Genomic DNA, 13,390 nt, shown 5'->3' on the forward strand with positions numbered 1-13,390 from the left:
TAGGTCCACAATATATTGGGATCATATTTCCCAGATTGCTGCTACCCCCTACATTTTGGGGGTCAGAAATCCAAATCCGTCGAAAAAAAAGTATGTTTATTTAGGGGAAGTACGTTATATTACTTATTTCTATTTATTTCATTAAAAATAGCATTTAAATAAAGCATTAGAATTCCATGCAATTAGTTTATCTATGTTAAATTTAAATACCTTCCTTTTATTGTTTAAGTCGCAGATATTTTCTTCCCTTTTTAATACTTGAATCAGAAAAATTAAATTTAATATTATCATCATGATTACGAAGCAAAGATCCTCGGGGAAATTATTATTTACCAAAATTGCATAATTTTTCTTTTTTAAATTGTGCAATTTTTTTAAAGATAGTTAAATCATCAATAAATCTAAAAACATGTTCAATATCAAAAGTATATTTTTTTTCATATAAGGCGTAAAAATATGTTAGCTAGGATTGACAAAAAATTTATCGTTTTTTTTTAGTTCATCTCATCAAAAAAGATATTAACTGTACTTAGCATTAATCAACATGAAGATGGCATAACTTTCTTTTTATTTCATTTAATACATATTACCAATTTAATTATGCATAGATATCAATAATAATAAGGCGATTTTTACGGTTCACCAAAACAAATAAGTATTGTTTCTCCCTTAACTCTGCTTTTTAGAACATAGATTATTTATATCAATTAATACATATTACTAACATTACAGCTTTAAATAAGCATCACTGTAGTCAATAAAAGTATGGCGATTCTTTACGTATCTTCTACACAAATAAGTACCTTAAGTCCATTAATTTTGCTTTTTAGTATCTAGCTTATTTCCTTTATTTCAGCATGCGTATATTTCCTTAAACCTGATTGACACCAATAATAGTATAAGGGGGCGGAGCCCTCTAGTTTTTAAAATATTTGAAAAATTAAATCGTCTGCAGTTAAGTTTGAAACAATGGTGAACCCTTAACAAATCAGACAATTCTGTTCCATTTTTCGTTCATTTTGCTCTCACAGCTCGTCGTAGAATGTTCTAATATGCACCATCACCTTCCTCGTGCTTCGAACTATCTGTATTGCAAATTCCATCACTTTCAGTTGGATGGCTTATGTTGAAGGACACACAAACAGACATTAATTTATATATAGATCGATATATCTCGAGGAATTGAGCTTGTTTCTTAATCATGAAGATAACATTGATTTAAATTTTTGGATTTAAGTATTACGAAAGCAGATACAATCGACGTGGTTGACCTTTATGATAAAGGAAATAATTTTAAGTGTGTAAACATACTAATTGCACGGAGTTCCAATATTTTCATAAACAGTTTTGTTAACAAATATAAATATAACTATTTAAAATTTTTTAAATATATGTATTAAATATCACGAATTTGAGCTTTAAACCTACCTACGACTGGAGCTTTGGCGAAACATAGTAAACCATATGGTAAAAATCTGGATGCCATTGCCATGCTTTGTTTATCTTTATCAATGCTGTCATAGATCATTCCCGGAAAAGTAGATCTCACAGCTCCTGATACAAACCCATATATCATGACTGCTATCAAAGTCAGAATGAAGTTGTAAGACCATTCTATGAACTCAGAATCAAGTCCTAAGATAACAAAGCACAAAGCAGCATAGTTGGCCCTCGTCATGAACTTTCGATCAACAACCCAGTTTAAGCTTAAATTGCCAATCATTTCAGCAACAGGAAGGAACATCACAAAATACAAAGACAAATCAGGATGTATCCCTTTGTCTATCCCGAAATCCATGATTACTGCCCAGTTTAATGTGTTCACAAACGCGTGTAAACTATTAACTATCATTATACAGTAAAATGCGGGATCTGTAAATAAATGTTTTAATTGCCACGACACTGGTTTTTTGTTGTTCGCTTTGGGTGTTTTTTTGTTAACAGCCCTCAATTCATTCTGGTTTTTACATTCGATTTCATACTCTGTTCTACAAAGTTCCGAATCATTATCTTTATTCGGTGCATGTTCTTCGAATTTGATTTTTTCAGAAAAGCGCACCAGTTCCACGTCTGAAGACCGCTGAAAGTCTTTTTGTTTCTTCTCAATTGGAAAGTAGTGAACTTGTTCACTGTTATTTAATTTTGATAAAGTTGATAAATTCTTTTCATTTTGATCTATACAAAACTCGTGGTCCTTTACATTCGGAATATCTTCTATTGATTTATCATTTGTGTTTGTTTTCATATGTTTGTCAATAACATTAATTCTCGCAGATTGCAGTTCGCCATTTTGTTTCTCTTCGTCGGAAACAAAACCTAAATTTTCGAAATGAGTGTTCGTTTCTGAGATTATGGAAACATCAGGAACTGGCTTTTCGTGTTCTTTCGGCTTAGATACAAGTTTTATTTCCTCATTTCTCGGGTTCTTTAAAACTATACACGCAGGAACGCAGTTAAGAACGATTGCAGCGAGAATCAAGAACATTCCAGATGCGCCATATTCATCAACTAGATACTGGACTACTGGCGACATTACTACAGCTCCTAAACAGCATCCAGCCATGTTTATTCCATTGATCATATTGAAATTTTTGTTGAAATGTTGTCTTAAGATTGTTGGCAGCAATGTATGAGCAAAAGCAAATCCAATACCTTGAAAAGAGAAATTAATTATTTATAACTGGTCCCTTTTAATTCATATCTTATACTAAAGATAAAACTCTCTATGCATATGGTGTTCTCTGAGTTCTTGGTTTTAATACAAAATTGCTTCGACAGATGGCGTTGTAAGTCACTTCTGCCATTTTTTTCCTACGGGTTCATGTTTATTCCTCCTATGATATGAGTCCTATCACTACATATGATTGCGGCTTACAGTGGATTCATTGAAAGTATCATTATGAAATTTTCACACATTGAAAGATTTCAAAAATTTGCTTTGTGTTTTTTTGTTGTTTTCCTCTTTTTTACAGGTTAAATACTTGATGCGCCATCTGTCTTAATATTTTTAACGATAACTTTTGCGCAAAATAAATACCCGATCCCGAAAATTCGCAATCATGGGAATTTGCGCAACTTCAATACGGAGCCAAGTCAAACCTTATTACTGGGCATATTAATCACTTGAGTATACGATATTAAAGTTATACTTTAAAGGAAATAAGACTTAAATTAATACCTTTATACTGCTACAGAAAATTTACACTACATCATGATTTAAAGTGCAACTACAATGTTTAAACAGCCAAAATGAAAATGATCCAGAAAATGTTTGATTCAAGATGCATAAAAAGTTCACATATACACATAGAATTAACCACTCCGGCCATAGCTTCTTAGTATTCGAACACATCTTTACATTGCTCTATATTCTTTAAGAATATTAACGGCGAGACATAGTATAATATAAGCATGAAAAGAAGAACACTATTAAATTTGTTCAATAGATGGCAGCAGGTCCGAAACAGAAAAAATAAAAAAAGCTTCGACCCATTTGCAGCTGATATGGAATCTTGATTAGTTTCGAAAATATTTTTATATTTAACTCCATGCATCTTAAAAATATTATATAGTACAAATTAGATTCTTTACGTCTTATTCAGTGTTTTTACCAGAGAAAGTAATTGGGAATTGAATTGCAAATGAAAATCTAATATGTGTTCTACTTGATAGGGCATCAGTTCTTCGAGCTAAGTGTAATTTTATAGTTAATACTTTTTCCTTTAATAGAACATCAGGTGCCTATTAATACAAAGCTTGAGTTTTTTTTTAGTTTTTTTTATTGAATGGATCAATAGTTTTTCTAAAATATGAATAATTTAGAAATTTAAAGATTAAAGATTTTCATTGAATAAATATAATTCCTTTGACATATCTCCTTCTAATGTATGTACAGATTTACATACATACATACATATATATACACCTTTATATATATATGTGTGTGTGTCTGTGCGTATATCTACAAAAAATAAATAAATAAAACATTTTAGAATTACACATTTTAAACTTTTTATTACCACATATAAATTTTTAAAGTGAATCAGGTTAATTGTATATGGTAAAAAACTAAAAAAGAATGAGTTAAAATGAAATGCAATATTTTACCCCTCACCAATTATACGCACCAATCCATGTCCAAGAACTCCTTCCCAGCAGACAGAACGAAAAAACTCTTGCCTATGAGATTTTAAAAAAAGAAATCTCAATCTTTTTGGAGTTAAGTACTTATGTATCTGGAAGCCCTGTTTCAAAAACAAATCAACAAAGTCTTCCCGATTAGATCTAGTCAAAGCTTGCTGAAAAATCATTTTATCCACCTACCAAAAAATAATATCTTTATTAAAGGATATATCAGCTATACAAAACAGCAAAATTTAGTAAATGATTTTCTGACTTTTCTAGNCCTTTATTGAACTTCTCGTAGTTTCGAGGCTTTAGTTTCTTGTATAAGAAAACACAATGAAAGGAAACACATAACAAAATCTTTTTTGACTAAATGCAACGTCCCTCAAACCATAAATCGAAAGCGAAATTAGAGACTACGCATTTATTAATATAGGATATATTTATTAATATAGGATTATAATAAAGGACACGTACTAAATAATAAAATATAACATCGAATTTTAGAGCATGCTTTTAAAATTATGAGGCCTTTGTATGTTGCTAAAAACTATACTAAAATTTAATCAATTTATTTTATACATGGCTTTACAAAAAACGGACCACTTAAAATAACTTTTGATCTAATGATCGGATCTTAACTTTCTAGGACTCAATCTTAACGGCTCAAATATGCTAATTAATATGTCCAGAAGTTATTTAAATTTAGGATATCGGACACAAAAATGTACTTTTTGTTTATAAATGTAACTATTTTTTGGACAGCTTCGGATTTCTGACTCCAAAAATATAAGGGATAGCCGCAATCTGAAAAATATGGCCCCAATAGTTTGTTCAGGAGAAAGCTCCTAAGTTTAGAACCTTTAATGTCAATTTTACTTTTTGCGTATTTCGCTGTAACTCGAGAACCTTTCAAGCGAATTGAAAATTTTTGCACACAATTATAAAATTAGCTTATCCAAATAAGATAATTCCATTCAAATAGTAAATTTTAGTCAATATTTATTATTTTTTGTTGAGGAAAAACTGTAATCGCACTTTTCTGAAGCAGTTTTCTTCTACGTCCGCATGTTATAGTTATCAGACTGTTCTGATTGGCCGTTAACTTTTGAGCCCAAGAAGGCTATAAATACCAGTAACTTTGTTTATCAGATGTTCTTTTCCCTTTCTACTTTCCCAATGTATGATCCAACTGTGTAACTCTCTGTGTTCTAATAAACATGTCTTTCTCCGATCCACTGATCTCGGAATTTCATTACAACAACAGCAGAGCGTGGTTCAAAAACACTATTTAGTTTATCTCTAAAAAAAAATAGCAGCTGAATAAAAGTAATTCAGGACTTTTTATTGCTCGAGGGTTTTTATTTTGTTTTTTCGAGCAATGGCAAACCTACTGCACGAAGAGCAGTTCGGTGTTGTTCCCTTTGATGGTACAAATTTTCCGATGTGGCGTAGACGTGTAGAAGCCATATTTTCTGCTAAAGAATTAGAGATGTTTTTAGAAAAAGAATCCGACCCAACCAGAGAAACTGAGGTCGTAAAGTCAAAGAAAGCATATGCCATGCTGATTTCCTTATTGAATGATCAAGTCCTTGCCGCCCTTCCCAGTGAGAAGTCAGCTGCAGCTGTATGGAAAAAGCTCCACTCAATTTATGAGGCGAAGGGTGCAGTCTGTCAAATACTCACCCGGAAGCGCCTGGCTACGATGCGGAAGAGCCACGATGTTTCCATGAGACAACACATTGATGATGTCAACAAGCTCGTGAGTGATCTGAGAATCTCCGGTGCTGAGGTGAGCAATTTAGACACAGTTGTTTACCTTTTGATGTCCCTGCCTCAGGATTATGAAAACGTTAAAGTTGCGTTAGAGAATCAACCGAATGAAAGTCTCTCTTTGGAATTTGTCTCTCAAAGACTAATAGACGCGGAAGCTTTGTTGTTAGATTTCAAAGGGGAAAGTAAAATAAAAAAAGATAAGTTTCTTTCGGAAAATGCGACTTTTTCCCTGAAATCACCTGAAAATTCCAATAATCGCTGTGAATTGTTCTGTTCATTTTTCAAGCGTAAAGGACACACTGCCAAATATTGTCGTAAAAAGATTACCTGTTTTAATTGTGGCAAAACAGGTCATATGAAAAGAGATTGCAAAAACTTAAAACAGAATGAATCCAGCTCATCGGCAGCATTTTCCTTTGTCATTGGAGATGTCATTTGCGACAAGTTTATCATTGACTCGGGAACAACTTATACTGCGCATGCGTGAGNGACTCCCAAAATATAAGGGGTAGCCGCAATCTGAAAAATATGGTCCCAATAGTTGGTTCAGGAAAAAGCTCCTAAGTTTAGAACCCTTAATGTCAATTTTACTTTTTGCGTATTTCGCTGTAACTCGAAAACCTTTTAAGCGAATTGAAAATTTTTGCACACAATTATAAAATTAGCTTATCCAAATAAGATAATTCCATTCAAATAGAAAATTTTAGTCAATATTTATTATTTTTTATTATTTTATTTATTAATGGTCTAAAAATATTTATTTGTAAGGTATAAAAATTTTTGCATCATTTTAAAGAATATAATTTTACTAGGCAAAATACGAAATGTGTGCAAAATCGGTTGAATAGTTCATGAGAAGTCGAATTTTAAAAATCCTACTCTCTTTAAATTCAATTTCTCAGGAACTATTCAGCCAATTTCACACACCTTTTGAGTTTTGCCATTTGTCTTAGAACGTGAAGATCCCCTCCATTAAATCAAAAGTTATTCAGAGTGGTCCGTTTTTTTTTCGTGTGTTTTATCCAAATTTTGCTGGCTGACTGCCCTTAATATACATAAATTTCCAGAATTATTGCTGAAAAAATTATCAGGGATCAGTAATTAGTATTTCAGAGAGGGAAAAAAACCTAAACACTAATAAAATCTTATGAATCACTGATAAAAAAGGCGGACTCTGAGAAACACTGAATAAATGTTTGAATAACTAATTTATAATAAATAAACTGCCGAAGATAGAAATACAATGCATGTTAACATGTTCCAGAACACATTTTTGAGACACGGATTGAAACAAACAAATCAATTAATGAAGGAATTGCAATACTTTTACTATTTTTATACAGGAATCAAGCTATATTCTTTCTTACTAAGCAGACTAAAATGGCTATTCTTTTCATAAGCATTAGTCAATTGCATCATTAGTAATCGTCTGAAATAAATGTCATTTTTCGGTCTTTTATATTTTTTTTCTAACTATTACTTTAATCAGACAGTTATTTCAGCGATCCACTAATATACTATCAAAATAAATACCAATTGCCCTTCTTCTTTTGCCATGACAGCCCTTTTTAGGCCTGAGTGTTCCTTAGAACCTTTCACCATTCTGCTCTTTTATTTGCGATTGTTCTCCGGTTAGTAATTCTTAGGAATTTGAAATTCTCATCCAATCAATTAAGCCATCTTAGGCCTAACTCTAATACTTGTTGGAATCGATTTGTAATTGAAGATTTAAAATGTCGAGGAAGAAAGTTCTATTCGACATATGCGACCCTCAAGCTTAAAGCGAGATATTTCGACGCGTTTGTTAACATCAGCTTTAACGAATAGCCTATATGATTCAAAATAATGAGATTGTCTTTACAAAGCATCCACATTTATAGCACCGAAAGTTTTTCTCTCAAAAACAGCAAGCAAGTCTGCTTGTGATTTAGTTAAAGATCATGTTTCGGAACCCATGCTTTAAAGCATATGGTGACATGCACTTTAAAGTATGGATTGGTATAAACTTCAAAAAAAAATGTAGCGTAATTATGGCCAGGATGGTAAATTATGATTGCCAAATGACAAATTCGATGATCAGAAAGTAACAAAACAATGCTCGAAACGTTACTCAACAATGAATTGTTTGCTTCGTCTAACGCTTCATTTTAAATGACCTTACAGGTGTCCCCAACCCTATGCCNCCCCGCCCACAAATAAACTGCTTAAGAATTACTTTGATTACCAGTTTTATCTTTTTACCCTGGTTGATACTGTTTTATGCTGTCACGTATTTGTGATAGTCGGTGCGAAAGGGTTAAAGCATGGATTGGTATAAACTTTAAAAAAAATGTAACGTAATTATGGCCGGGATGGTAAATTATGATTACTAAATGATTAATTCGATGATCAGAAAGTAACAAAACAATGCTCGAAACGTTGCTCAACAATGAATTGTTTGCTTCGTCTAACGCTTCATTTTAAATGACCTTAAACTATCAGTTACTCACTCTTTTTGTTTTGCAGTTTCTAGCACAAATCACACAAAATTTAAATATTTCATGAATTTTATTACTCATTTCAGTAAGATATATCATATTCTGGAAAAATTAGTTAGCTAATAAAACACAACTTTCTATAGTTACTCACTCTTTTTATTTTGCAGTTTAAAGCACAAATCACACAAAATTCAAATATTTCGTGAATTTTATGACTCATTTCAGTAAGATATATCATATTCTGGAAAAATTAGTTAGCTTATAAAACACAACTTAATAAAGGAGAATTTTTCACAATAAAACGCACTTGACCAATGCGAAGTTCATGCGCCGTCGTAACAAAATTATTTATCAACAAAAAGTATTTTATTGCTAAAAAGCAAACTAATAATTCTTTAAAAAAATCTGTTTACCGTTTGTGAAAATTCGAAAACTTAAAATATTGCTATATTTATATCTCGCCAATCGTGTACGTAAGTATCTAACTTAAAGCTATTTGACTAGAAACGTAATTTATTCATCGTAGGGATTGAATGAATAATATTAACATAAATCGTTTGAAATAAGAATAAATAAAAATGCGAAAAATCACGTCGCATGTTTGCACGAGGTGCTACTTGAATATACAAATGATCTTCCACATGAATAAATGTGAAATATTTACTCGTATTGAAAAGTTTATTGACGATAATAGTAAAAAATCACAATGTTGTTGTTCTTGCCGAAAACACAGATTAAAATACAATACTCATAAAAGAATATTCGATAATCTAAGAAACAAAATCCCTTACAATTCCAATTGTGAATTTCAGATCGTCTAATAAATTATTTATTTGGCAAATAAGTTTACTTTTTACAAAAAATTACTAAATAAAGAAAATAAAGAATAATATAATAATATTATAAACAATATAGTAACAATAACAGAATTTTAAAAAAAAATATTTAATAAACAAATTTAAAATTAAAATTGAACACGTTTTAATAAAAACGTATTTAAAGAATTCTCTGCTATGAATAATTGAATCTTGTACTGAATGAATGGGTTATTATGGATCAATTGTTTTCTACAATCAATTCAATATTAAATTATATAACATATTTTGAAATTTTAGTTCGAATTTGGGACAAAAAAAACCGAGGTAATGTTTTAATTTGAAATCGTTCTGTAGGGCAAAATTAAAGGTTACTAATGGCCACAGAGTGACTAAATATTACTAACGACGATTAAAAAAATTGTCAACCAGCCGCCACCTAGTCGTTACTTTTTTCGCCGAAAATGTAAAAATGCACATTTAATTATTTTTCTTTTAATAAAGAATGAATTAGTATGAATAGGATATAATACTCTGAAAGTTACTACATGCTTGTGCTACATGAAAGTGCTTGTTTCTTGTTTCCAATGCCACTTGCCAATTAACCAGCAAGTCTTCTTGGTCAAACCAAGCGAATTTAAGGCAGAGGGTGCATTTCTTGTTTTTCAGAGGCGCCATTAATGTCCAAGAATACGTGCTCAGCCACACACACATGATGTCACAGACCGTTTTATAGGGAGTACCCATTCATTCATTCACAGATCATAATTTTGTCCGGAACCAGGGAACGATAGATCTCCAATTCAGTACCTCCAGAGGTATTGATTTCTTATGGGAACTTGGAGGACTTCGTGACCCGACGGATTTAACCTGCACAAGTGACCATTTACTACACGGGAAGTCTTCGGTCGACGGGGATCAAACACACGGCCTCTTTAAGGTGGGCCTGACGCTCTACCAACCAGGCCCACCCGGCATATCTCAATTACGACATGAGGATGAAGGAATGGGTCCGCCGTACAAAAACAGACAGTGACGTGTGTGTGTGGCTTAAGACGCATTCTTGGCCATAGATGGCGCAGCTGCAAAACAAGAAACGCACCCACTGCCTTAAATTCACTTGGTTTCACCAAGCAGGCTAGCTGGTAGGCAAATGGCATCATAAACAACAACAAACAACAGCACTTGTTTTATGCATTTTTTTTCGTTTTAGAAATGAACCTTAATGTACTGTTTACCATACTTTATTTTATAACCGTTGGTAAACAGCCGACCCAATTATGAGTTTACGACTACATATGTCGTACTACATATGTCGGACTACATTCGCTTCGTAGCCTTCTAATTTTGAACCCAATCCGGAAGAAAAGGAAATGTCTGGATAAAGTATTGGGAGAGATTTGCCTTTGTGGAAGACTTTTTACTGGAATTAACCATTAATTAATTAATTATTATTTCGTTACATGCAGAGGAAAAACCCCAAAACCTCCAACGGTTAGCTTGGCGGCAGGGGGCCTCTAACTCATGATCCGTCTACCACTGAGGATATTTTACATAAGCATTGTGGTCTGTGCGAGCCGGGAGCGGAACTTGTTCCATTCAGCCATTGCTGGGATTCGAACCCGGCTCACCTTATTGGGAGGGGAGCACTCTATCCTCAGTGACACCAAGGCTCACCATATTTTGCGAAATGTCTCAAAAGAAATACCTTGCATTATTAATATTAACAGTTTTTTTAATTGTTTGAAATTTCACAATAAAGTTTTGAAAAGGGGCTACTATTAGCAACGTCACTAACCTGTAGTAAAATGTCCTAATTTAGATTTAACTTAGATACATTTTCATTTATTTACTTTGTTTATTTTTCTGCACATTTATTCTTCAATACACAGAAGTTGTTAAACTGTTTCATTTACTTAAAAGTAAACTATTTATTCATTTACTTCTAGGCTACACTATTTCAAGTTATAATTCTCATCAATTTAATAGTAAGTTAAATTATTGTAAGTTTTGCGACAATAAAATATTGTGTTTTATTCAGTAATTAATTCTAATAAGCATAAAAAAATATCATAGGAGCTAGTTAAAATTTCCTCATACAATAAGGTCATTCTGGAACTTAAAATAAAAGTTTATTGAATATGGAGACAAAATTTTAGTTTATCAATCTTGATGAAGTCAATTTTGGTTTTAATGCATTGGAGCTTAGATAAAGCTTTCTCAGTGATTGGCGCTTATGTTTAACTACACCCTTTAAAGTAAGTAAGGACACTCAATTCGGTGTCAACTTTGAATAAATTAATATTAATTAATTCACAAAATTACTAAATTAATGAATTCACAAAATTACTAAATTAATGAATTCACAAAATTAATTAATTAATTAATTTACGAAATTTATGGAGTGCTTCAACACTGAAGTATTAAAGCACAGTTTTAGCAGTGAACCATTAAAAAAATTCTGAAAACAAAAAAGTTAACATCGATGTTATCGTTTCTGTTGCGAAAAATACTATTTGGAAAGCTAAGCCAAACGGTTTAAAGGGGATTTTGTTCATCCAGTTAAGTATTTATTCATTGCATATAGAATGCATAAATACTTTTTAACATCAAGTTAAGATGGGTTTAACATCAAATTTTTTATAGAACATCTAAGAACCACCCTATTTGATCTAGGGATGAAATTTTCAAATGAGTATCAACTTTACACAGTCTTATGATTTCTTCATTTTTGTTTTCAAATTCAATCATTAAATATTCTAAGATTTATAATAGTAATGAATTTCAGAATGTATACTTACCCAACAAAGTTCTCAGTACTCCGAAAAATACAATTGGAACAGTAGCAAACTCCCTGTCAGTATCATATCGTTCTCTGATTACTATAAAAAATATCCCCGCTAAACGCATCGGCAGAACACTAAAAAATCCTATGATTACAGTTGCAAGTAGTGCAATCCAACTGTTCCAACTGTTATAGCCCACTGATTTCATCTTGGTATCTTATTAAAGTTATCTAGAATTTTACAATTTTTATGCTCCATCAAAGAAAAATATACACTCTTTACCGGTCTTTGTTTATAAAAATCAAATTATGAAGGTATTTAACGTACAAACCAGAACATTTTTGATACACCAAAATAGAAACAGCCACTCAGTCAACAAGTTTAATAGCGAAGAGAAAAGATCGTCTTTTTCGTCAGTTAGTTCATAATTCTTTAGAGACTCTGTTAAGAACGCACTATCCAGAAACCACTATATTTAATCTAAGAAAAAAAAAACACGAACAATCACGTTTTACATTATTCTATTCTATTTTTGTCATCTTTATTTCTATCTATTTCTCCACAACGCTGCGTAAACTGTATTTAATCAACGAAGAAAGTGTAAATAGTAAAGCCGAATTTATTTACATTCGATTACGTGACAGGTGACTTTGCTATAGAATTGCTTGGTTCACGTTTGATGAATTAAAGAACTATTCTAGAAGAGCTATGTTTATCGAAGCACAGCGTTGCTTATTTCTTTGTTTCGAAAACAAATTATGCGCATAATGGTTCTTCGAAATCGAATTTCAAACATCTTGTGTTTATAATCTGCCGTCCAATTTCTTGTGTCTTACTTATATGTAAATGCAGAGTAGGCTTCAAGCCTACAAAGGCATTATTTACTTAGCTTGACTTTTATGGATACACAAACAATAAAGCAATTACAAAGTTGTGGCTTAAAAGTGACTTGTATTTCAAAACATTGTTAGTTATTCATCTGTTCCATCATAAATGTGTTTCTTTAAATCGTACTTTAAGTATTCAAGATTTCATATATATATATATATATGTTAAAACATCTTCATTCTGGGCCAGAGCCCCAGAATGACAACCTTACATGCTGGTGGATAGGTAAAGCACATTTGACCTTGGAAAGAGGGTTTTTATATCTTTCTGGACAATAAATTTAAATGTTAATAGGTCTCAGTAGCGTGGGACTGATCAATTTCCCAAGCTGCTAAAGCCACATCATCACATTTTTTGAGATAATTAGATCAATATTATTACTTTCTTGTGGGAAAGGTTTTTAAACGTTTGCGCGTTGGATAAATGCTCTATTTAAGGATTATATTTAATATATAATTGTTTTAACATTACATAATATTCCCCCCCTCTGAAGAAAGGTCTGATCAATATGCTAGCCTATTGG

At 31.9% G+C, this 13,390-nt stretch overlaps 1 protein-coding gene across 1 annotated transcript in view; it reads right to left on the bottom strand.

Moving 5' to 3' along the window:
* Nucleotides 1-12,585, bottom strand: part of LOC107443790 (monocarboxylate transporter 5-like) — a 13,531-nt gene extending 946 nt beyond the window's left edge. The window contains exons 1-2 of the mRNA XM_071186157.1: nt 11,904-12,585; nt 1,429-2,680 (exon numbers count right to left, since the gene is read on the bottom strand). Coding sequence (XP_071042258.1) covers nt 1,429-2,581 — 1,153 coding nt within the window. The 5' untranslated portion in view covers nt 2,582-2,680; nt 11,904-12,585. The remainder of the gene's footprint in view (nt 1-1,428; nt 2,681-11,903) is intronic.
* Between the last annotated feature and the right edge of the window lie 805 nt (nt 12,586-13,390).

This window comes from Parasteatoda tepidariorum, chromosome 10 (genome assembly GCF_043381705.1).
Source record: "Parasteatoda tepidariorum isolate YZ-2023 chromosome 10, CAS_Ptep_4.0, whole genome shotgun sequence".
NCBI classification, from domain to species: Eukaryota; Metazoa; Arthropoda; class Arachnida; order Araneae; family Theridiidae; genus Parasteatoda; species Parasteatoda tepidariorum.